At 36.2% G+C, this 25,929-nt stretch overlaps 1 protein-coding gene across 1 annotated transcript in view; it reads right to left on the minus strand.

The window, feature by feature from the left end:
* Positions 1–25,929, minus strand: part of CARS (cysteinyl-tRNA synthetase) — a 38,432-nt gene that overhangs the window by 2,953 nt on the left and 9,550 nt on the right. Inside the window, exons 4-22 of the mRNA XM_009328599.1 lie at positions 23,614–23,705; positions 22,664–22,752; positions 22,257–22,353; positions 21,685–21,783; positions 20,603–20,752; positions 19,220–19,360; positions 18,360–18,448; positions 17,102–17,223; positions 15,121–15,233; positions 14,444–14,572; positions 14,101–14,230; positions 13,675–13,778; positions 12,520–12,617; positions 10,864–11,053; positions 10,269–10,337; positions 7,343–7,424; positions 2,730–2,810; positions 2,301–2,368; positions 859–918 (exon numbers count right to left, since the gene is read on the minus strand). Of these exons, the coding sequence (XP_009326874.1) occupies positions 859–918; positions 2,301–2,368; positions 2,730–2,810; positions 7,343–7,424; positions 10,269–10,337; positions 10,864–11,053; positions 12,520–12,617; positions 13,675–13,778; positions 14,101–14,230; positions 14,444–14,572; positions 15,121–15,233; positions 17,102–17,223; positions 18,360–18,448; positions 19,220–19,360; positions 20,603–20,752; positions 21,685–21,783; positions 22,257–22,353; positions 22,664–22,752; positions 23,614–23,705 (2,003 nt within the window). The remainder of the gene's footprint in view (positions 1–858; positions 919–2,300; positions 2,369–2,729; positions 2,811–7,342; positions 7,425–10,268; positions 10,338–10,863; positions 11,054–12,519; positions 12,618–13,674; positions 13,779–14,100; positions 14,231–14,443; positions 14,573–15,120; positions 15,234–17,101; positions 17,224–18,359; positions 18,449–19,219; positions 19,361–20,602; positions 20,753–21,684; positions 21,784–22,256; positions 22,354–22,663; positions 22,753–23,613; positions 23,706–25,929) is intronic.

A 25,929-nucleotide genomic window follows, 5' to 3' on the forward strand; every position in this document is an offset into this window, starting at 1 on the left:
TCTGCAGGTCACAGCAGGATCAGTATGCAAGTAATTGCACTGAAAACAAACTGAACTTTCACTTATCTGTAAACAAGCACATCTCAGAATCCTTTTGAAGTAATTTATGCCCAATGCAAGGGAATCACCTTTTGGAAAGAATGCAAAAAGCTACTTGGAATTTGTGGGTGATAAATGCTATTTATCTGGTTTTCTCTCTTTTTAGAGACTACATGGTGCTCTCTAAAAGTTTACTTCCTCTTTTAACCCAGGAATGCGTTTCCTGTACTGTTAGAGTCCTCAGCATGGCAAACAATCTTTTCTTCTTATGAGTTCATCTCCTCTGGCTGTCTACTCCTCATCCATAGCCTAAAATGTTTGAGATATCTCAATTCCAACTGTAGAGATAAAATGTGTTTTTACAAAACACTACATTTCAGAGTTCAATCGTAGGGAACAGGTGGATTCTTAAAGAGAAAAAAACCCGTTTTCACACATACCTACAACACTGGAAAGGGAAGAAAATAATAAATGACACAAGCAAAATCTTCTCTAACAGGCATGTAAGATACTACTTTGGCAATTAAGGAAGTAATACTCTCTATAGACTGAAATACGTGCTACAAGATCTTCTGAAAAGCTTTTGCAGCCTTTAGTTACGTTTTCAAAGATGGCTTCTCTATAATAGGAGCTGAATATTCAAATCTGAACTGCAAGCCAAAGTTATTCTAAGCAGGAAACTGTAGACAAAAAAAACCTAAATGGAGGCCCAGTTAAGGCCGGGCAGAGAGCCTGTGTTCTAATGTAATCTTTCCTGCACGTGACTATTGCTGCTAACACTTTTCTTCAAAACCAGATTAAAAGGATCTGAACACTTACTTCCTGCTCTTGTTTTTTCCTGGCTGCTTCTTCTTTCTTCCTTTTTTTCTCTTCTTCAATCTATGAAAGGCAATGTTAATGAGTAAAAGGTAACTAACTACTTCATTTGGTTGTTTTCTAAAAATCTGAGCCAGCTAGCTCCCCTGGATATCTAATTACAGACAGAACTGGCAGTGTGACCTGCAGCAAAACCACCATGCCGTATAATTAGGATTGTTTGATATTTCCCACTGTACAACTTCGATTTCATTTGCTTTTATTCACAATTAAACCGGTTTTAACTGTTCAGAATGCATTTTGCATGCAAAGTGTATACATATGAAAGAATACCTACAAAGCCTGCAAAAGAAATGGTCCTGCCATTTCACAGGGAAAAATGTTTAAAGAACTTATTTTGCTGATATTTTAAGCTCTTGCCTCAAACTGTGAAGACATTACAGTTTCTCAAGAAGCAGTTGTATCCCTTGATGTTCCTATGGAAAAAACTATCCATATTTAGCCAACTTACAAAATTGGAAAAAAAAAAAAAAAAACCAACTCATCTTGCACTGGCTTAGGAGAGACCTGTCAGTTCTACAAGGGTTCTGTCAGTTCTGAACATAATACTGTTTCCAGGGAAAATGTACTCTAGCTGCAGGTTCCACCCAGCAGCTATGTACAAACTGCCTTCAAATGCCTTTTTGATGAAAACATCTGAAATTGGCTGAAACTATGTTTTATTTCTCCCTTTTCTAAAAAACATCTACATGGAAGAGAGACGTTGGAAAGTCTTCCAAACATTTCTAGTTATGATGGAATTTTATTATTTGTTAAAACTGAAGAAAGACATATGAAGTGTTACCTCAAAATGTTACAAAGTTAAATATTAATGCTAGGAAGTGCCAAAAGGAGGGTTTCTGTACAGACCTTGTGCATGTGAATTAGGATTCACAATCTTTATATAGTAACGTGAATTCTTGCCCCCACACCCTGAGTATTCATTCATCCATACTAATTAATCTTAATTAATTAAGATTTAGCCAGTGCATTTTGTTCTCACATATCAGATAAATACAGTCTAGTTCTGTGGAAAATGTCAACCTCATTTGTACAGACAAAAGAAGTCAGAATTAGTTTCTCATCAGAATTGTTCTTCCAGAGACATAAGACAGTACGCATGCAATACTCAACATCCCTTAATTATATGAAGATTTTAAAAAAACAAACAAACAAAACCCCTTAGAGGTATTCATTAGGTCCCATATAAAATTTTCAAGAAGCTACTGTTTCAAAAATTCTTTTCCTGAACACCACTCAAATTTTAGTATCAATTTTCTCATGTTATTTTCCTTGTTGCTAGTCTGCGAAGATTTTTCTTACAAGTTATCAAAGAAATGTAAAAGTATCCACAGCTTACACATTACTTTAAATTTAAAAAAATATAGAATGCTTAAAATAATAACCTTTTTCTTTTCTTCTCTTTCTTTCAATAACGTGTCCTTATCCACTAATTTAACCACAGTTGGAAGTCCTAAAGAAGCAAAAACAGATGAATGAGTTTCCAATGCTTGAATAGTCAAAGATAAATGTATTTACCCTAAGATAACTCTTTTCTTTTTGCAAGCTGAATACAACTGAGTAACTACTCAAAAGTGACTAAGAAATTAGGTGCTATACAAAAAGATTGCAATGTACGTTTTTATATTCTATACATATATTCCAATATACAGCTCTAGAATATATATTCATTAATCAGAAATATGATAGCTTTGCAGCCCTTAAGTTTGTTGCATTATTCCAGGTTAGTCTTGACAGGTTGTTTTCCACTTCTTATGAAAATAGGAAGATTATAAAAACAGCTACCTACAAAGTTGCAAGACATAATTGGGTACCTTCATGATCTTCAAATCGAACACCAAGTTCAGGAAGGATGTCATCTCGAAGAGCATCACTCAACTGCAGCACTTCAGTTACTACAGAGTATGAAAAATACTTTTAGTGAAGTAAGATTTGGTGAAAGTGTACTTCTATCCTGCTACATAGTTATTTAAATGCAATTAAGAAATTGCCACTCTCTCACACAGGCCAGAGAAAGGTCTTTTGTTTAAGTAAGTTCTGCCTTCTTTCAACTACACAGAGAAGCATGTTTCTTTGCAGGGACTTGAAATTCATAAATTTCTCCCAAGATACTCTCGTTGTTCCTGAAGGGGAACAGAAACAAAATCCAAGGCAATTCAGGAATGATGCAACAAATTCTGCCAGGGTATAGTGGAAGGGTATATGACTCAGGAAGATCCTAATGGTTGCTGTAAGATTTCCCATAAGGTTAAGAACCCTATTTTAGAAAAATCACAAACTAACATATCCTGTGCTACATCTAACAGTGCCTTTGAAGGACTATGATTTTGTTGTTTTTATAACTACACATACATTTATCAGAGCAACTGTTTCTACAGATAGTTACCTTTATCACCTAGTCTGACCAAGCCAGTTTTTTCAAGCAAGCCAGTTAGTTGCAGCAGAACAGAGAATTTTGATTTGGCTTTCTGGATGGTGATCAGGACACCATGACTAATATTTTTTTTTCCTTGCAAACTTATCAAAAAGGCTTTGATGACTGCAAATGGTTAAGGACTCAAGATTTAGGTGAAATAGATGCTATCAAGTCTTCAGAGGAAAATAAATCTTCATACAAAATATTTACTTGGATGAGAAATTGCATTCAGCTGAGAAGCAGCAGAACAGTTAAGGGGAACTAAATGCATCAAGAAGACACAGTATGTTGTTGTGGTGAACTTAATTCAGTGGCATTTTTTATACAGTCTTGTATTTATGAGGAAACGCGTACCGAGTGTGACAAGATAGATACTTGGGTTAGATGATACCATGTGCTTATAATAAGCAAGTGTTCTCCCTTTCAGCAACTCTCAGCTTATTAAACGTAAGAAGTACTAGGCGTCTCAAAGGTAATAATTCTGGCAGTAGAAGCTACCATCCAGACACCGTACTAAACACTGCACATATCAGTAGATACAAGTACCAACCCTGAGCCTTCATCTCTTCCGTAATTCTCAGAGCCTCAGAGAGCTGAACAGTGAACAGAGCACTGACTACCCTAATCCCATAAAAAGGAACAGCCACCCTATTTCATTGCATGGTAGTGTTCTGCGACTCTCTCTTTGTATAGGAAACTGCATTTTATAGAAGCTCTTTTGTCTGCCGTGAACTAAGTCGTTATTTTTCTTGATCCAGAGCAGTTATACAGTGAACCACGTTTGTGAATTTCAAGTCCCTGCAAAGAAACATGTTTGATGCAACTCTAAAGAAGCCATTAAGATAAACAAGGGATAAGATTACCTCACTGGCTGTTAACACTAAAAGGTGTTGACTCTAACCTAGGCAAAGGAATTATACTTGTCATATCACGAATGTACCAGATACACCTACTGCTTATTCAATAAAACAGCGTCTGCTCAGTTATAAATATCTACTTATCTGAAATCATGAATAATTGAAAGTTTAAGAAGAAGTAGTCCATCAAGGTAGAGAATAATGAGAAATGTATAACAAAACATGTATTATTTATGAAAGGACACATCCTTTGCTCAATCCTCTGTCACCAGAGGAATCAGCACCGTACTTCTTAGGGCTGAAATGTGCCTGTTCTTTGCATGTGGTACCTCCAGAGAAAAGATGTTTAGGGATTGGGTAGGGGGTTGTTTATGGGCTGCCCCAAGGTATAAACCTTTATCCTCACTGCGGACAGTGATCAGGAAACCAGCGGGATAGTACCTTATCACCAGTGCCCATGAACACCCTGGCAGCAAGGCACTCCTTGAGCCTGTGACTATTTCCCAGACCTCTTTTCTGTGAATTTCAAGCCAAAGAGTCTCGGATGTGAAACTGATGTTGTGCTGTTGTGAACGGGTACACTGTGATGGGGAGGAAAAGGAGGAGCTTAAAAAGCATCTTGAGAATACTGAATGTTAAGACTGGCAGCAAAAGACAAGAGCAGGCACGGTTACAATGAACAAGTTTGTCCCAATTCTGGTCAACTCATGATACATTAGGAAGAGGGCAGAGGGTTTCCCACTCTGTCCTAGAAGCAGCTTAAAGCAAGATACCACATGGCACCAGCACCCATGGCAGAAAATGTAGATGCAGGCAGAGTTCAGTCATGGACACCTTTACCACAGGCTAGTCAATTTAAACAGATGTCCTGAGGTAAGTAACCAACAACCACTGAAGAGACTTGCTCTTTTGAACATCTGAATAACAATTCGTTACTAATGAGAATTCTTCCCAAGCATCAGGGGCTGTACTAGACCACAGATCTGCTCCACTGTGCATCCTTGCAGAGACAACTATTTGCAGTTGGGGTCTTTGCAGTTAGTCAAGTACTCAAGTAAAATGTCAGCATGCGCAATATAAAGATGCGCAATATAGAGGTGCTCTGACCAACCAATCATTGATGTCTTTTGCAGAGGTTTTCTCCATTTCTTTCCCTTGTACAGCTAGCACAGTGTTTTCCTTTTTCTCTTTACCATCATTGCTAAATATGTTCACAAATTAAGTCAAGACTCAACTCCAAATGATCAGTGCAGGTCTCCAGTTTGCATACTAATAAGGTTATAAAATAGAGAGTTAATTTTATTAATATGTTTGAATGTTAGCCATTCTGGATGATGGTAAAGTTTTTGTAGATTATATACATTTTGATTCTTACCGAAAAACAAAGTTTTACAAATGGCTATGCTGTGAAATGTTTTGTAAATATAGATACATTTTTAAAAGTTACATGTGTATGGATGGGGACATTTGTATTACTCTGCAGGTTTTACAGAAGCAGCATACTTTTTATTTAACTTCTAAGAATACTTAAAGCAATATGGATCACGTTAATTAATATTTAACACCATCCTGCCAGCATCGAGCTATGATGGGGAAACTCCCTTCACTTACAACCAGGTAGAGGCAATATCCCCAGCCATTAATCAGAACAACTTTTACAGTGATTTAACACTTCCTGCAAGCAAGAATTTAATGGGTACAGGGAAACAAATCAGTAGCATGTCAGTGCAGGTTCTGCCAACCACCACTTAGCTTCCATATATCAAATAGTTTAATGAAAGGTGCCTCCCTGGTCAAACTGCAGAGTGGTCTGTACCCCAACCAAATAGCTACTAGATCTAGCTTTATTCTTACTGTCCAATTTATTTCAGGCAAAAATCAATACCTTCCAAGTAAGATACTCAAGTGCCAGTAAGCAGTCCAGCGCTAACTATGTTCTAAAAATGATATACAAGAAGCCCCATGATATTTAAACCTTACCACTGTTAAGAGTGAGGATCAGTTTAGCTTAACCATCAGAAAGCAAGGGAAAAAAAAAGCCTCATACAAAATTAGTATTTACGTTAAATATTGAAAGACCAAAGGTCACATTTTTGGCTGAGGATATACACACAAACTTCTTGCATTAATTCAAATTACAGAAAATATTTGCTGTTGGAACTAATAAGCCCATTTCTCAGCATCAGTTAGGCCTATAGGAGTTTGACAGTAATAGCTGAGTAGTCACATTAACAAATAGAGTTTTGTGCTTTTAAGGTAAACTTATTAGCCCTTAGAAGAACTCAAAACAGTAGCAGAATTGGGGTTCAGATTCTTTGCCAGCTGAATAGGTTATCAACCAGACACTACAAGTAATTTTATATTTCTGTGTAATATATGGGTTATTTATATATGTTTTATATATTAAAAATGCCCTGTTTTGCCTTCAAGTACAAATCTCAGTGTAAAAAAGTTTTAAGAAAACAAGAATCAAATACATATTGAAGACATGTAAAATTCCACAGGGAACAGCAGAAAATAGTAAGAGCTCCATTAGGAACTAATCAACCAGTAAAATCAAAGAGGGCTTAATGGAATACCCTTTTTAACACTACATAGTTCTGCTGCCAACACACACAGCATGATCAAAGCTTTTCAGAGGGGAAAAAACAAGCGCCCAGAACAACTTCTAGCAAACTCCCAAATGAATTCTCCAAAGAGAGCACTCAATTACCATCAGGGGAGCTACAATTCCAACTATGCTAACAAACAAAAACGAACATCTCAGGCTATTTAAACACAGACAGTATCATTGTGTAGCAATCTACACTTTTAAGAGAATGCAAGCTCCCTGGTGGAAGAGATCACAGGTACTTTCATACCTAGAAAGCAGGGAGTGCCCTAATCTAGAAAAACAACAGCTAGTCCTCATCATTCCATAACTTTTAGATTCTTTAGGAAATTAAAAGAAAATTAGTTTAGCAGCCTGTAAAAGATTCCCAAATTAAAAAGACATGTAGCAGAGATGCAAATATTCAAACCAGCTCTGATTTAAAGATGCCTTACTTTTATTCTCTAAGCAAAGAGAGGCCGCATAAGCTGGCTCATGCCCCAGTTTGATTCCTACGACTTCTGAGTCTCATATGCAACAATACAGGAAAAAGTGAACTCTCACCTTTCTTCTCTCTGGCAATCTGTCGCACTCCTTCTCTGAACTCAGAAAGCACTTGTAGGTATGGCATCACTGTAGATTCAATCTGCAGGATAATTATTTCTACAGTTAGCTAGTCATCATTTAGATATACAACATGTCCTTACCCACTTCATATTTATGTGCTGTTAGATGGAACTTGACCCTCAGGGCAGATCTGTATCAATAAAAATTGTCATTGCTCAATTGATGTCAAAGGATACACAATAATTTGCATTAGCTGTCAATTTTCTTTTTGTGCAGATAAAATCAACTTGTGAAGTTCTGCCTCTTCCCATTCCTTTTTCATCTCCTTCCAGTAACAGATATATCAGGGTTATGCTACAGTCCAGCTAACTGTAATGCAGTACGGGGATAAAAACAGCACCCAGACAAATCTGCCCCTTCGTGTTCTGTGTTGTCTTACTTAGGTCCAACTGCTTGTCAGATGTAATACCAGGTGAAACTGATGTTAGGACTTATTTTCATTAGAACATAGATCTGTTCCTCAGATGTTAGCTTATGCTAATTGTATTTATTTCCAATACAGTGCAGTTGTCTGTATTCCTCACACAACTCCCTCCCCCACAAAAAATGAGGAGAGATTACTGTTGAATTATTTCAGGTGTAAGTAAATGCTGGCCCAAAGAAAAAGTCCTGAGAATCCTGCTCCCAATGGTAGTGAATAGCAACAGCAAGCAGTTAGTGAACAATTACAAAAACAACTACGGATCAGCACTGTCTGCCAACACTTCTCTGGAATCCCAAGAGGAGAAGCCAGGCACCCAGGGGACTGCTTAAATTAAAAGTTTCATTACGTTGGAGGGTGGGGAAGAGAGAGAAAAAAATGCACACTGTTGTTTCCCCTACAGTTTCCACGTGGCTTTCCCATCTGTTAAATCTCCATGACAAATTTCTGTGCAATTAACAGACAAGATAGTCTGTTATGCTCTAAAAGTGCCCATACGAAAGGAGCTGAGGGGCTCCATTAAAACTTTTCACAAATGAGAATACTATGCAATCAGCTTCACAACTGGAACCATTGCTGACAAGTTTGGCAGAAAGAACAGACTCTGGAAAGTGAGCAACAGTCACATCTCCACTACCCCCTCTACACTGAAACTAGCTCCACATGCAAATGAGGTGGTGTCAGGAAAGCATGCACTGTCACTACTTTATCAGTCATTTAAAGATGAAAGATTTTTATTTCCAGAATAACTAACTTGGCAGAAACGCTTAATTCATTTGGAAAATGAGACTATGGAACCTGCAGTTTTCTGACTTCAAATTTCTTCTACCTCCTTTCAAGTAAATTACTGAACCACGGTAATTAAGCTAGTTGTTCTTTCAGAGCTTTTGAAAAGGATTATGCCTTTTTTGGAGATAATGACTCTATTGGTTCCTTCATATCCAATTTAGACAAAGAAACAATAGGCCTGATCCACAGCCTTCTGTAATTAATGAGTTTTCCAACCTTGAATATTCATCTGTTAATTTTTGCTAAGAAAAAGAAGTATCTGCATGGAAGATTGAAAGAGGGTATAATATTAAATGAAACAGCCAAAACATTTGTGGTATTATGCATCTTTATATTCTAATGCTTAAAACCAGTAATGTCCTAGGAGATAAAAACAGAAGTTTCTTCTGTGTAACAGGTGTTAGCACAAGATTCTTCTGACAAGTGTGCTAACAGGTGTTAGCACAGGATTCTTTCTGCACAAGATTCTTCTGACTCTACTACCCTTGGCAACGTTACTTTAAAGGAGTGAAAGGGCTTAGCTACTTGTTCCAAGCTATTGCCAGTCCTTCCATAAAGCATATCTGTTGTAAACACTGCCTGAATGAAGTGCTAAATACAAATTTAATTTTCATTTTCCCTAAAAAGGTAAGTGTTAAGGTGCTGCCTTTCTTCTGAAATTCAAAATAATTCTGAGCTACCTTAAAATTCACTATTGATGGGTTATGGTATGGAATACTGAGCATTATTATCCTTGTTATATCATTACTGGAGATTTCCACAGCACAGTAACGTAAGCATTTGCATGGGCAATTATCAGATGAGTGTTCATTCACATTCTTCAACCACAAGCAAGCTTTCCTCTTCCTTTGATAAATAAAATGTTTAGCTTTTTTGTTACACCACAAATGTTTTAATTATTTCTTCTAAGGAGGAACAGAAAAAACATTTTTCTGCATTCAAAGGTGTGACCATACTTGAAAAACAGCACTGATTTGTCCATGTCAAATTTTTCGCATGAACAAAGAGAGCAAAATTGATAGCTTTCATATGGAGTTATTTCTCCTGCCTGCATCACAAAACATTACTGTTATTACAGGGCCCATCAGCACTTTCATCAGGTATCTCCCAAGTATTTCCAGAAAAATTCTGCATCACAGTGGAACTGCTGGGTGACCAAAGGAAAACAGCCTTCAAAAGCCAGATAAAAACCGTAGGTACAAATGAGATCAGAAAAAGATTGAAATGCAGATAAAACTCCGGCTGCCTCCAGGCTAGTTTTTGGTGTACCACAAAGAAGTTTAATCAGTATAATTATATTTTTGAAACTACTTAACATACAAATACTTGTAATGAGTCTTTAGACTGTAGCATGTGCTGTCTGTAGTTAACATGCGGTTTCTTAAACAGACTCATCATTCAAAAGACAAGATAATTCTTTTTCTGGTTGCTACACAATTTGTCTGTCATTAAGTCAAACAAACGTATTTAAAAACCCCAACTCTCATAAAAGAAAAATCCTGCTTCCTAAGCCAACTAATTACTTCAGATTCACATGTTAAAAGCAGAAAGGATGTAATTCGGCTACATATCAGTAATGTAATCACTTTATCTAACCTAAGCTTTCAAAGGACACAGAGCAATGTTGTATAGTGTACTTTCTCCTTCACTTACATTTATGTTTTGACTATTCCCTCCAACAGGAAAACCAATTGCGTCATCACTTTCTATGGCACCAAAAATCTGGTTAATGGGAAAAAAAAAAAAAGAAAAAAGAAAAAAGAAAAGAAAAGATTGTATACATCAAGTCACAGGTATGTGAAAACTAAGCAAAGATCACATGTACTAGCATTTTGAAGCCACGTAGTTCTCATTTAACCCGCGATTAACTGCTCTAATAAGAAGATGTTTTGGTTTTTAATTGATAAAGCATACTAAGCATTGGCTTTCAGATTTAGCTTTAAAGCTGTCAGATTTGACATTCTGACTTCGTATTTTTTCTACTGTCTAATTTCCCTTGCATGTGTTAGGGGCTCTCCACTATTTAACAAAACATTAGCCGAAATTATAATGTAACATAAAGGACTCCAAATTGATCCTGCTGCAGCACACACTGCAATTTGGGGTTGTTTTGGTTGGGATGTGTGTGGAAGATCTCTAGTTTCCTACAAAATTTAAACAAAGACTGTACAGAACCCTACATACTTGAAAAATACAACAGTTATAATTGCACAGTGCAATAGCAATGTTACTACTTGCTATTACATACCTTTAGCATTTGAGTGAGATAGGAACTGATGTTTTCTAAAAGAAGTCTGTTTGGCATTTGTCTGGAAGATTTCTTTGCAGCAATATAGGAGTTACTCTGACTGACTAAGGAACGCATTTCTTCTAAGACAGAGCGAGTGTCAATATTGTCACACAGTGCTTCATGAATTGCTGCCTTCTTGTCGTAAAAACTAAGAAGAAAAGAATTTTTTTTACTATTGATGTCAAAAGTATCTGCAACCAACTCTGAAGAACTTCTGTTAGAAGAGTAAGGGGACCTAAAAGTGAGATAATCTTTTGTTGGTCATAGTTTATATTTAAAGGAAAAACTGATGAGAGAGAAAAAGGCATCACGATGCTGCTGTTTTGCCGCTATGGACAAAGGCAGGCAGGATAATCTAATTGGCAACAACTATCCAAACAAATTACATCTAACACTTTTTCAGCAACTGACCTTTTCATACCAGTTTTTAAAAGCAGGATAAATTGCTTATTTAGTACCTTCTTGTGCTTACTATTCTACTATTCTTTTTTTTTTTTTTTTTAACAGTATTGCTCTCATATCCCTACGTACCAGCCAAGTACTCTGTTTAGTATCTTTCCAGTGACGAGCACCAATCTGGAAGTTAACTTACCACAAAGTGAAGTGTTATGAAGCTGTTACAAGAAGATACAAGGAATAAATTCATGTAAGCCTTTAATGTTCATGAATAGGCATAATAAGTAACACAGTACATTAAGTACCATTTCATCACACAAGGGGTACTACAGTTTCAAACAACATACTTTTTCCAGAGAAAAGAGAATGAGAAGTGGTAGAGAAAGAAGACAAAAACAAATATCCAGGAAGCATATCTTCTGTCTCTTCCACTCCTTTGTCCCTTCCCTTTGACCTGTCTATTACTCTCTTCCCCCTTTTTTAAAAAAAGGGTTATCTCTACCAACCTCAAAAGTTGAAGATGAAATTTTCAGAGGACACCACCAAACAGAAGCATCTGCACTTGGTCCTTGAATAGCCAACATCTCTGTCCACAACACTGAACTGAACTAGGAATAATTTTAGTACTGCAACATAAGATGCTTCTGTTTTAAATTTCACTCATATTAGAAGTCATATAGGAAGCTGTTCGTATTACAAACAGTAATGTAGTTTTGTTATAAAAGTGAAAGACTGCAACATTTATATCACTGTCTCTCTCAATAACACATTTTCAAACATTGGCACTCTGATCTTTTGTGCTTTTAGTCAGGTCATTTAACTTCTGTTTGTCTGTTTGCTCACTGCACTTTGAAATGTGTAAAATACTATTTTTCCAGTTGTAACCACTGTGAATTATCGGTCACTTCTCAGATAGCAGGACAGCATTTCAAGTAGTGAAGAAAAAGACAGCTATCTAACAAAAAAGTTCTCTCCCTTCGCAAACAGGGCGATGAGGCATGCCAGTGTACTTAACATAAACAAAAGGGAAATTAACAATTTCATCTATATGTCACAAAGCTGTTGTAAGATAAAATTCACTAGCTTGTATAGAGTTGGGTACTCAGTGGAAATGTTACAGACAAAAATATCGCTATATACACAGTAAGTCATTTTGCAAGGAGAAAAAATGTAGCTACACAATGGCTATTCACAGAGAAGTAGGAAAGCTCCACTCACTTTTTGTTCAGCTCTGCTTCCTGATTTTCCCATTTCTGAAACTGGCCTGTCACATCAATGGGAGCTCGAAGAATATCCTTCACATTTAAAAAGAACTCCTATAAAAGAATATAGCTAAAAATCAGTTTAAATTAGACACAACCAATACTTACTATGAAAAGGCATTATTTCTTAATTACCCTCTTAAAGTTTATGGTTTCAACACTGTTTCAGCCAGGATCTACTGAATGTCTGTCAAAACAAGGTAAGCCACACATTTTGCGTAACTCTGTAAATCACAGTTGGACTGTAATTCAGTTCTATCTCTTGGCTCTGCCGCTGCATGATACTATGCATACTATGCTATGTTATGATACTCTAACACCAAGCTGCTCAAATACAATACCATTTTTAAAAAGTTTAGGCAAGAGTTCTTATGGCAGATTTTTAAGTGTGTTGCTAGCAATGGAAGCTGAAGAATAAAAATGGCTTTATAGCGAGGGCCTATTTTGTGTGGGTATCCAGCTTGGTGGAAAGTCATTTTCACTTATTCTGTGGCCCAAACCAAACATTTTACATAAAAAGCAGAATAGCTTCAGCTGGAGAGACCAAGATCAATGATCCCAAAATGCTGTACAGCCTCCTTGTGGGAAACGTGGGTTTAAATCACAGCTCCAAACTAAGCAGGGAAAGGAACTGTGCCTGACCCCCCACGTATGCCCGCAAGGCATGAAGGCAAATGCTCGATGTATGTGGTGAGGAGACAAGGTAGGAATGATACTCCCTCTTCCCCTTTGGCTATATTTGTGTAAAGTCTGATCTGGTAGACATGTTATGAGAGTGTCTGTTGGGCTGAGTCCTATAAGCAAGCTGAACTGAGAAACTAATCTTGCGTGTAAGTGCCAAGCTGCTCAGAGATGTCAAAACTTGGAGAGAGCACCCAGCTGCAAGGAAATGTAGTTGTCTGTGGAATTTGCATGACTTGAATGTTCAACGGTAGCTAAACAAATACAGGCCCTCGCTAATAAGCCACCCACCTGTGACATCCCACCTGATGAATTCAGAAGGCAAACTCAGTCTGTGGATATGGCCTATAAATCCTTGGGTTCTATTCCTTGAAACACGTATGTCACACAAAGCTTAGAGAGCTGGAGGAGGAATGGAAAGCTTACTTACATTCATAAACTTCTCATACTGAATAGCTGACTCCATGGTATTATTTGAATAATCCAGTGTATCCTTCCACGAGTGCATGAGGAAAGCCAACCGTAACTGTCGTGCTATTAGGAGTTTCAAAATAAAAAAGGAAAATAATCATAATTTAAAGCATTTTTATGGCCTCCAATACTGCAGTGGCTAAGAACATAATTTTTAATATTCTTACTATCAATACATCTACCAAAAAAATAAGAACACTATTATCCATACAGATAATACCAACAAGGAACAGAAGAACAAGGAAGCTGTTGTAAAGTTAGTGAAGAAGAAAGACACCGGAAGTTAGCCATTTTTGGAAACTCCATTATGTGCCTGAATAACAAAATTACCACGGTCACCACTCAAAGTACATGAAAAGCAATCAAATTCCAAAGTAATCTTTACCTGTATGTTTCTTCAGTGCATCTTTTATGGTAATGAAATTCTTCAAAGATTTGGACATTTTACAGCCAGCAATTGTTAAGTGGCCAGTATGCAGAAAATACCGAACCCAGCGATCATTTTCAAAGTATGCCTGCAGCAAAAACAAAAACCCCCAAAGACCCAACACTGTTTGCATACATACCATGAAGTAGGATAATTTAAGAATAAAATCCTGAGAACAAAAAGTTATGCTTATACAAAACACACAGAAAGTTTTAAAAATTAATTGATGGATTTGTGTAAGTTGCAGTAAAAGCAAAGCAGTCGCTTTTTCACTGCAGAAACTGAAGGCCAGTTCATTCACCTCAGACTGTGCCAGTTCATTGTCATGGTGGGGAAATCGGAGATCAAACCCTCCTCCATGAATATCCATCGACTCTCCTAGAATGGATCCAGCCATCGCGGAACATTCAATGTGCCAGCCTGGACGACCCTGTTAAGAAAAAGACATTACTTGGCTACTAGTTAATCGTCTTCCTCTCCTGCCTATGTATCATTGCCTCATTGGTCTGCCCCTAACCAGTTACACACCTGAGGAAATGAGACACAGTGTTACCAAGAAAAAAAAATTCTCAGTCTCAGCTTCATAAAAGTATACTGTTGGATCTAAAGATCAAACATGGCATATACATCTATGATGCATTGATTATCCTGCTGATTATTCTCTTTAAAATTACATTAATATTTTTGATCACAAGAAAAAAAAAAAAGGATATGGAAATTACTGCAGATAAAGCCTAGAGATAAATAGGACAAATGACCAGTAACAGTTGTCGTGAGCCTGCATGCAGACTTCTGTTTAAAAAGTATCAGACAGATTGATACACACTCTAAATTAAATGAACATAGCAACAGAATCTACGATTGAATACAAGATCTCTATATTCTATACGTTATTAATATGAGGTGAGGCAAAGTATTTGTGTAACGTGCTATTTAATAAGGTGTAGAAGATCTAAATCCTGATTATAATGTCCTTACTTTTCCCCATGGAGAGTCCCATGAGGGCTCTCCTGGCTTGGAGGATTTCCACAAAGCAAAATCATTTGGAGAATGCTTCTCACTTAAGCGATCAGCTGAGATGCTCAGGTCACCTTTCAAAAGAGAAAATGTAAATATATACATTTTATTTAAATACAAGCATTTTTGTTTTTTTGGCCTCGCTGTACTTCACATTTAAATAAATAAATAAATAAATAAATAAATACCATTTTAAAAATAAATAAAGAAAAAAAAACACTCAGCCCTCAAAATTAATCATAATTAACCTTGATAATCCTTTGGGGTTTTGATTAATGTTTGGTTGACAGGAAATCTGACAACAAGCATCAGCTGCACTGCTTTCTAAGTTTTGTCATGAGATTCATCTACATTCTGTCTGCAGGCACAATTCCAATATTGCAGTTACAGAAAAACAAACATAGAAACAAAAAACCTTATACTCGTAGACAAGTAAGACTGCAGAATCAATTCACTCCAAAGGTAGAAGGATCCTAATTAAGACTAGGATTGTCTTAATTTGCACACACAACATGATCATAGGATATTTCTTCCACCCCTAATCTCAGTTGCTGCATGGCTGATAGTTGTTCAATAACTATGTTTACTGTTTTGTTACCATCACAGATGTGTTATGCATTATTTGCTGTTACCTCCTTATGATCATTTAGGAGGTACTCTCATTATAACATCTTTAAAACACAGGGAATTTACCATTTCTGCAGTACTGTCCAAGACTAAAAGTGGATAACAATACCACCTACCATATAAGAATCCAAGACAGATTAAAGACAAAATTGTCAAGGTTAAACGTCAATTGATTTTGATGTACAGATTGAGATACCTGCAATCTCAATTGTTTAGAATATCTAACATTATGCACTTTAAATACAAAAGTATTATGCTTTTATTTACATTAATTGCAACTTTTGAAGCTTAGCATTTCTGCTGCTTGTAATAGTCAAAATGACATTATCTGCCAGGGTAAGGACAATCATCACAAATGAGTCAAAGCAGCTACGCTGACAAGCAATAACTTGATTTATGCATACTCTTGGTTAGTTACATTAATCAGCATTGGTTCCTATTAGTGGAAGGACACAACAATTCAACAAAAGTGACTGGTTACGCGGTGGAAATGATACATTCGTGTTACCACAAAGATGGTGGTTTAAGCTAGCACCTTTTATTTCACATAGAAGATTTCAGCTATAAGGGTTTGAATTAAGAAGAAAAAAAAAAGTCATATCCATTTTAAACTGCATCTCAGATATTGCTAGTTTCACCTAGTATGAGTGCCCTAATTTCACCTAGTATGAATGTTATATCAAAACCTTTTAATATTCTTCTGATAGACTTTGTGGATGATTTGCTACTGAAACTGTACAACCTTAGGAGTAGGTAATTAATGAGTCTGGTTTATTGAGCATTTTAAGCTACTCCTCTGCTATGGCTCGACTCAAAAAAAAAAAATCTGTATTTGGATTTAGTTCAACACAACAAGGTTTACAAAGTAAAAAGAGTTCTCAGTATGAAAGAGGAACCCAAATATTTGTCATTAAATAACCACAGTCTGATGTGGAGAGCTTTCACCTGGCATGTGGAAGACCCTTTGCTCCTCCTACTTTGAACCAGACGAACAGCTAAATAGCTGGGCTATAGTCAAATGACTGAGCTATTCACAATTCTGACAAAAACAAACAAACAAACAAACAAACAAACCCAAAACCCAACCCAAAAACATCCTCGAATGAATAAAGTTTCTTGGTATTTTCCAATTAAAAACTTTCAGGAAAGTGCTGGCTCAAGCTACAAAACTTTGGAAAAGAAATCTGTTGGTAAAGGAAGTGCAGCAGGTAAACCATTCAACTCTGACAGTAACTTTGATTCAAACGTCAGTGAAATCAGTTGAAGAGATTCAGTTTCTTCAGCAACTTAAGCAAATGTTATTTCCCCTTTTTACCTTCACCCTCTTGAAGAGCTTTTTGATCACCTACAGCTTCAGGAACCAACTTAGCATAGGAGTGCTTTTCACTGGAATCAAACTTCATAGTATCAAAGTATACAGATCCATTGGACACATACCTGAAAAGTTTAATATCATTATTTAGCTAACTTTCTACCAAGACTTAACTGAATTTTATCCCAAAAATCACTGTCTTAAGCTTAAGTTCTCTAGTGAAACCACACACATTATTGTAAAGATGACTTAGGAGAGCCTAAGTTTTAAGGCCTTACCATAAAGACTTCAGACAAATCATTGGAAGTCATAATAAAATTGATCAAAGGGAAAACAACTATCTTTTGTTAAACTCTTAAGAGGTGAGACGTCAGATAAGAGTCCCAAGAGAAGAAATATCTACAATACTTCTGGTCCCTTTTAATATTTTGCAATAATACAATATGAATCATGTTTGTTTCACAGTCCATTTTGTCCTCCTTCACTTTGCTAATTTTGTCCCACTACTGCCATAACAAAAACTCTGACACAAAGGTAAGTTTCAGGACCACCAGGAATGCTGATAATTCAGTGCAAGCAATTTTGACCTATGCCCCCCCCCCTTTTTTTTTTTAAAGAAAATTTTAAAATGCAGGTTTAAAGGAAGAACATGCAAGAGAAATTATGGCAGTCTGAACCACAGGTTTGCTTTTTTCACAATAAAAATACATCCATGTTGAAAAATTGAGGCTCTTAAAAGAAAGGGAACTGAAAAATTTCAGACAGAAATCTATTATGATACTTAGGAACTTCTAGAGTATTGGCTTGATTTTCACCAATATTAGACAATGGCAGAAAAACAGTTCACGATTACTTTTTATTTTTAATTTATGTTACTTACAACTGATTTCTAGCCATCTACTCAGGCACCCATTTTTGAAACCCCTTGCTGAAGGCCAGGAGTCAAACACGTTCAAGTGAATGGGACTTTGACTATTTATTTTAATGAACAAGGATTTCACCCTATAAATTTAATAATCTAACTTCTCTCTTTGTAAGACATCATAAGAAGTATAGAATAGCACGTTTTCATCAGGTGAGAAATAACAGGTCTTTTGCAAAGGAACCTGAAATTTATTTATTTGATGAAACACTACTTCTGGAAAAGACTACTATTGCATATGTAAACAGAGAAAACAGTTCACAGTTAAGTGCTGAAAGCAATCGTTCTAGTTCTGATACACTATAAGCACACAACAAAGGCATCCAGTAGCAAACTTACCCATAACCATTATCCACAATCTTTTTCACAAAATCCACAATTTCTGGCACATACTCACTAACCCGTGTTAAAACATCTGGAGGTAAAACCTATATATAAGAAATACAAAATTCTACTTTTTATCTATATATAAAAGTATTTATACATATGCAAATACGCACTAAATATATATATTATACATTGGTTAAAAATTGGCTCAAAAGCAAGTGACAGTAGAATCTAAGATTCCTATTTCAAGCTTTCTGCTCTGAAACAATGTGCTGTGGCCATTCTTTCCTCAGCCTTTAAGGCGACATTAACAACAAACTACTGCAGGAGGTGTCAGCTCTTCCACTTACTGCACTTCTGACAGAACAGGCCCTCTGATTTGCAGGTATATAAATAAACCTTCACTGATTTGAACCATTGCATATGACACAGCATTTCATCTGTGACAGACAAATCTGTCCTTGATTGTTATCATCACATAATTTCCTAGTGGCTGAAGACAGACAAATAGTCTAAATGCTGAGGTTGGCAGGGCTCTCTTGTACAGCTAACAGACTCTATCTCAAACTTCTGGATCAGTTTATGATTATAAGCCCATGTTACACCAAGGGGAAGGGATGGAGTGCACACATCAAACCTGGTCACCAGTTAACTGGCTCTGGTGACATGCACAATGGGTTTAAGATTGTTGGGATGGAAACAGAACAGGTGGTAATTTAACAGCTAAAAGGTAAAGGAAAGTAAAGGAAATACTTTATCAATAAGGTTGAAATATGAGGTTTTTGGAAGCTATTAAGGAGCTAAATTGTATTCTGGGTATTATGAGGCATGGCACATACACTTTTAGAACAGAAAACAGTTTGTTTACTTACATTGAGCGCTTCCATATCTTTATGAAATTCCCCTTCCCAGAATTTGGGGAGCTTAGAGAATATGGAATTGTCAGTCACCTGACTGCCAAATTTTGTGTCCAACCAGTCAGACAGCAAATCTTTGGCTTCTTCCAACAGTATCTATAGAACAATAATTGTAAGTGCAACTGATCAAAGACTTGACCTGTTTAAAGTCTACAAGAAAGATCTTATTCTGAACAGAGAGGTTTGCTTAAGGAAAAAGACACTTGGCTATGAATACAGAGTAATCCGTGCTTCTGTCAGATTTTTATCATACTGCCCTTCATAAATATGGATGAAACAAATAAGAGGATGGAAGATAAACTGATAAGTGATATCTGTTTTGATATCAATCACTTAAATAGGCATGTGGAATTTACGCTGTAAACACTGGATGTTACAGTTATATAACTGCAGTTATATCACATCATCTGTTCCCCCCATTACTACTGGATAATCCTAACAGAAGCCTTACTGTGCACATTGCTAAAAAGTGTTTGAAAGACTAACTTGAACATCAGCAAGGATACATTTCGGTCTTATATTAAAAGATGACTTTTTTTTAACTATAGGATATAGCCCAGAAGGTGTGATTGCTTAGATTTTAGTTGTTTTTAAAATTGTTAGGTCAGTATACACTTTTATAAAGGCATTTGATATTAGAATAGCTGGACTTTTTTTTTTAAAAGATAATTTAGAGAGAGAGTTTTCTCAAGAAGGGAGCACATACCCTATGCTTCCTACAGTAATTATCAAATAATCCGAAAGCAAGAAAAGATGAAAGTGGAAACCAATTACTAAAAGACAGTAGTTATATTGACTGACTTGGTTACTGGGACAGTACCAAAGCCAAATAAAGTCAACAGGATTATTGTCACTAAATGTAATGGTCTTTGGATAAAAATTATCCTAAGCGTAATTTTTTGGGCTGTATTTTCTTCGTGATCAGAGACGGAAACACTTGTTTAGAAAACTGCCACCAGTACTGGAATGTCATAAATGCATGTTCAGTAATTTATACTGAAACTAATTCATCAAGACAAAAAAGTCAAAGAGAAAGTCTAAATATATACAAGAGAAAAATCGCAGCCAGAAAGGTAAAAATAACTGAGTAATTATCACAGTGGGAGGGAAAAAAAAAGTCATTGATAAGAACAGCATCCAAAAACTATATAGTTGAATTCAAGGATGAAGTTTCCCATACTGAATGCAAAGTACTAAAAAGTCCTCAGGCCCACCATTCCTCTTTTTATGAATAAAAATTTCTATAATGTTTCAGGGAATTACTACAAGCTAAATATTATTTTTAAAACCCCGAACAATTATAAGCCAAATATAATTTAAAAAGGAGCTCAAACTGACCTCATGACATCTGTTGATCTCTTCTGCAGGGAGTTTTGCTTGCACAGCTTCTTGTAGAGGGTCAAAAGCAGACTTCACTGCATTTTGAATTCTTTCCAACATTTGCTTTTTATCTGGGTCTGTTGTCTCATTTAATTTAACTGAAAAGAGCTACAATTAAAAAAAAAATGTAGAAAGCAACCTGCAGTAGAGTAGCGCTATGTTCCATACACAATATATTATCTTAGCCATATAGTACCTTGCTAGTGATGAATAATACATTACGCCACATAGAAAGCTTTGATATCAAACTACTGAAACATACTCCTCATCAGAAATAAAGGTGAAGTAAAAAGAATTTAGTTCACATCTGAATTCAGTTTTTCAGAAAGACTTTATAAATTACAACATTGTCATTACTGTTTAGTAATTTTCATTTTCTATGCAGTTGATCACCTTAATTACACAGTTGATTATCACAAATCTGAAAAGGAGAAGCTGTAACGTGAAACAGAGAGAGATTAAATGCTATGCTTAGACAGTATGTCAGGCAATGATTGTTGGGCAAAATTTCCAGGCCTCCTATTCCCAGGCCTGTATTCAATTCATTAGACTGATAATCTCTTTGTGATCTGTAGTTCTAAAAATGACCAGAGAATCACCTTCCCCCACCTTCAGTCCAGCATACACAATTTATTAAACTCCTAAAGCTTTGGAGACTTTTTGCTCTTTTCAAGGCCATCAATGGTACAAAAGAGAAACCTCACAAGCTTTAAAAGATTATGGCCATACCACCGTTTAAAAACTATTTTAAAGGGTTATTTTTCAGGTTTGAATTCTAACACGCAAACATCCAGATGCTTTCTGGATAAAAATTATGCATGCCTTTTACAGGGATAGTTCTTGTCAATTCTAAAACAATGGAAAATCAGTGATGTGCGGTTCCAATAACATTTCTAATTTGTGTGGTACCAGTTCAATAGAATAACTGAAACAAGCAGAAAATTTAAGGAGGTAGCAAAGTCAGAGGCATTTTTTAGATGCTTTGCTACATTATTGAGTAAGAACCTAAGACACTAGCAGGGATTAAATACCACACCCACCTCTGAGGCAGTTTTAACATCTTCAAGTAGCTGATCTGGTGCTGACTTGTTCTCTCTATACTGTTCAAAAAGGTAATTTTGTCTTGCTCTCTTGATGATCTACAAAGCAGAAACATGAAAATATTTTTGTGCAGCAACATACAGTTATACAAAGTGCAAATAAAAATCTGTTACATACCAAAGGCATTTCAGAATCCCTACAAATTTAACAAGCTACAAGAATTACATGCAGTAATACAAATTAAACACACCACACATAGTTAATCAGCTACCTCAACAGAGTTAATTAGGTATCTCAACAACAGGCAAATAAAATAAGTTATCTTTGTAAAATATTTTGTAAAATAGTCTTCATTATTTATGACAACACTCATTTATATACAAGAATACAGAGTTTGCTACCATAGGAATGCTACAAAACTGAGAAAAATCAATGACTTTGTGTACAAAATGTATGCCTAAGTTAATAAGTGTAAGATTTATCTTGGCTTACCAAATGGCAATTACATATGACTCTCTGACTTCCATGCTTGAAGTACAGTATTTTAGATTGCAATTTAAAAAGACCTTACCTTATCATCAATATCTGTAATATTCATACAATAGAAAATGTCATATTTAAAATAATCCCCCAAGATTCTTCTCAGGATATCAAATGAGATGTATGACCTAAAACCATAAAAGATAGAGGGTGTTTTTAGTGAACATCTCAAGTCTATTCCTATTCTATGCACAAACTACTTTAATCTCAGAGTCAATAATTTTACAGGAGTTTTAATTTTCCCTCATCTACTAGTAAGTTTTTAATCACACAATGACATAATATTATAATATGCTTTTAATCTTAAATCTCAAGCGTTGAGTCTAACGAGACTATTTTCTAGTAATACACTCATCTAAACAAAGTACCTTTTTCTATTAATCTTTTGCTTCCAATAGGCACTGTTATTGCCTATATCAAAATAAGGAACTGCAGTACCTGGCATGTCCCATGTGAGAAGCATCATAAACTGTTGGACCACAGCAATACCACAAGACCTTTTTTCCACTCTGAGGCTGAAATATTTCCTTAATTGAAAGGAAAGGTACAGTGATCAGAAGAAATTGAAGACATGATCTCAGGCCAGTAACATCACATTTGGAGATTAGAACATGAAAACATGGATTATAATTACAAAAAAGGAATAGTTATTCTACTCCCAGTTTTACCATAAGAAAAGATCACCACTAGCTTTATCATGTAATAGAGAGAACAGGGTGTGGCTGCTTATGTTATCTGCAGTCTTATCAATCAAGATACCAGATTACAAAGATTTGGACTAGGCAGCGCATTATTCAAGCTGCATTTGTAAAAGGGAAGATCAGGCTTTCTTTTGCATTGAAAAAGGTTACAGAGTATAATCACTTCACATATACTTGGATACTACATCCCATATAACATTAGTATTCTTAATATTTCCTCTCTTTCCCAAAAGACCTTCAAACAAGACCACAAGAAGTTTTACCAGTTTATATTACAATAATATAATTGGTGAGACTTTTTTTTTTTTTTTTTTTTTTACACAGACAACATCTAAAGAAAGAAACTGTGATTTTATTCTGTTCACATTGCCTATACTTACGTGTATTACAGTTGAACCCCTGGCTATTTTGCATGATGATAACTTGCAGTTGGGAACTATATATTATGTGATACACACATACATACACACACTTGTAGTATATGTATATTTATTGTGTATATTATAACACTTGCCCAGCAAACACACTTGACTGACAGAGCATCTCTGGCACATGCTTGTTAACATTCCACAAAATACAACCCAGAAAACCTGTCTACTGATAGGGTAAACACTTAAGAAACAAACATTTGATGACTTTTCTATTTGTGTTTCTATGGAAATCTTAACTTTTCTTTCATTTAGTCACCTTATTGCGAGTCAGGCTGTTGTAGAGGCAGAGCCTAGAATGTTTTGTCCCTTCAGGGGGAGACCAGGGGGGCTGTACACGCTTGCCTTTACCTAGGGGAAAAAATAGTTTAAAGAGAACTGAAAAGACACTTTCCACAAACAGATTTGCAGTATAACATTTTCTCCTTATCACATCGTTAAGTTATTTCAAAAGAAAAAAACCATATACAATTAGACAAAGCAGCTCCAATCCTAGTAATCCAACTTCTTTTGTTAGAGCTTCCTACAAAGCCACTAAAAACACAGGAAATTATTTCAATCTAGTTTATTTACTACTCTCTGACTTGCCATTCCTATTAAATCTTGATCCAAGTAACAGGAAGGAAGAGGGTATAAAAGTAAGAGCATGCAATTCAGTTAAAGCATTAACAAGAGCTTTGAAATTCAATGAATTAGTAATAGTGTTATGCAACGCCACTGATTTTACTGTGACAGCATATCACAGATCTCATACAGAATTTGCAAAAAATCTCCAGAGACCAGGGTTAGTCTCTAGAGCCAATATTGACAGAGTATGTGTACTCAGAGTGAGAGAGAGTGGAGACGGAAATGTTTAGAAAGAACCTGAGCTTATCGTACATTGTTGCTATGTACACAAGGCATTTTTGAACACACTCATTTAACACAAACATGCTCCAATTCAGCAAGAGGCTAAATTTTGCCATTAAATAGGGTAGATAAAACCCAGGGTAATATTAGTGACAATATTCTTGCATTCGATTTCTTTTAAATTTTTAAGAAGCAACATAGTTGTTAAACTCATGGTTTTTTCAGACAAAAGTATGAGTATGTCATCAGTCGAAGAGTTGCAGTTTGCTATGCACAAGGGCTGCTTACAGCTGTAATGATGTCAAACTAATTATCGCATTAACTAGGAATGAAAGCAAACCAGAAAATTAAAAAATACAGCAAGGTTGCCAGCTTAACACACAAAGCACTGTCTTTAGGAATTCTCATGGTATGCATTTTAATATTACACGAACTATTTGTTTTGACAACAAAATTGCCTTTCTGATCCTATGTCTCAGGGTGCTCTTCATTAACTTTGTTGCCCCGATATCTTCATATGAATATTTTGGCTGAAAACCTTCAAGTAATGTAAACACTCATGGTATAAAAAATTTAATCTCTTCCTTATCTTCCTTTTTTAACTGCCTAAATAAGAAAAAAAGATATTAACTGTACTACTGTCTCACAAATGGACTCCATTTAATCTCCATGTTATGGATCCACAGAAATATGCATTTATTCTTAACATTTCATTGTATGAGGTACTCCTGAACAGAATACCTCAAGTTCAAGAGCAGTCTTTCCATAACACAGACCATATACCAAGGTATGGATTTGTTTACTCTTTGATTTACAAAGATTACGGTGGCATGCTTAATTGTGGCTAATGTTTCCCTCAGGGAAGGAAGCCTATGTGGGTTAGTCTAATAAAAGATAAATCTGTGAAGCTTTCTTTACTTACAACCACACTAAACATAAGAAAAAACCCAGATACTGCACCCTAAAGTTCTCAGCTTACGAGTTAGGTGTCACGCTATATCCACTACATGGACACCAAGGGCAAAGTAAAAGGCATACTGTTTAGTCTGTTCAAATACGTCTCTGCCAGCTATAGTCCTTCCCCTTGTTGAACTGAAGTTCATTTGCTCTAATCCATCCCTCGAGCTCTCTGATATACCAAAAAAAACACCGATAAAATATCCAAGGTCTAAGAAGCGTGGCAGATTCACATGTCATTTTCATAGTGAACACTTGTGCTGGTTTTGGTTGGGATAGAGTTAATTTTCTTCATAGTAGCTAGTATGGGGCTATGTTTTGCAATTGTGCTGGAGACAGTGCTGATAACACAGGGATGTTTTCATTATTGCTGAGCAGTGCTTACACAGAGTCAAGGCCTTTCCTGCTTCTCACACCACCCCACCAGCGAGTAGGCTGGGGGTGCAGAAGAAGTTGGGAGGGGACACAGCCGGGACAGCTGACTCCAACTGACCAAAGGGATATTCCATACCATATGACGTCATGCTCAGCATATAAACTGGGGGAAGAAGGAGGAAAGGGGGGGATGGTCGGAGTGATGGCATTTGTCTTCCCAAGTAACCATTACATGTGATGGAGCCCTGCTTCCCTGGAGATGGCTGAGCACCTGCCTGCTGATGGGAAGTAGTGAATGAATACCTTGTTTTGCTTTTCTTGAGCGCGCGGCTTTTGCTTTACCTATTAAACTGTCTTTACCTCAACCCACGAGTTTTCTCACTTTTACTCTTCC

This window comes from Pygoscelis adeliae, unplaced genomic scaffold (genome assembly GCF_000699105.1).
Source record: "Pygoscelis adeliae isolate BGI_AS28 unplaced genomic scaffold, ASM69910v1 Scaffold166, whole genome shotgun sequence".
Lineage (NCBI taxonomy): Eukaryota > Metazoa > Chordata > Aves > Sphenisciformes > Spheniscidae > Pygoscelis > Pygoscelis adeliae.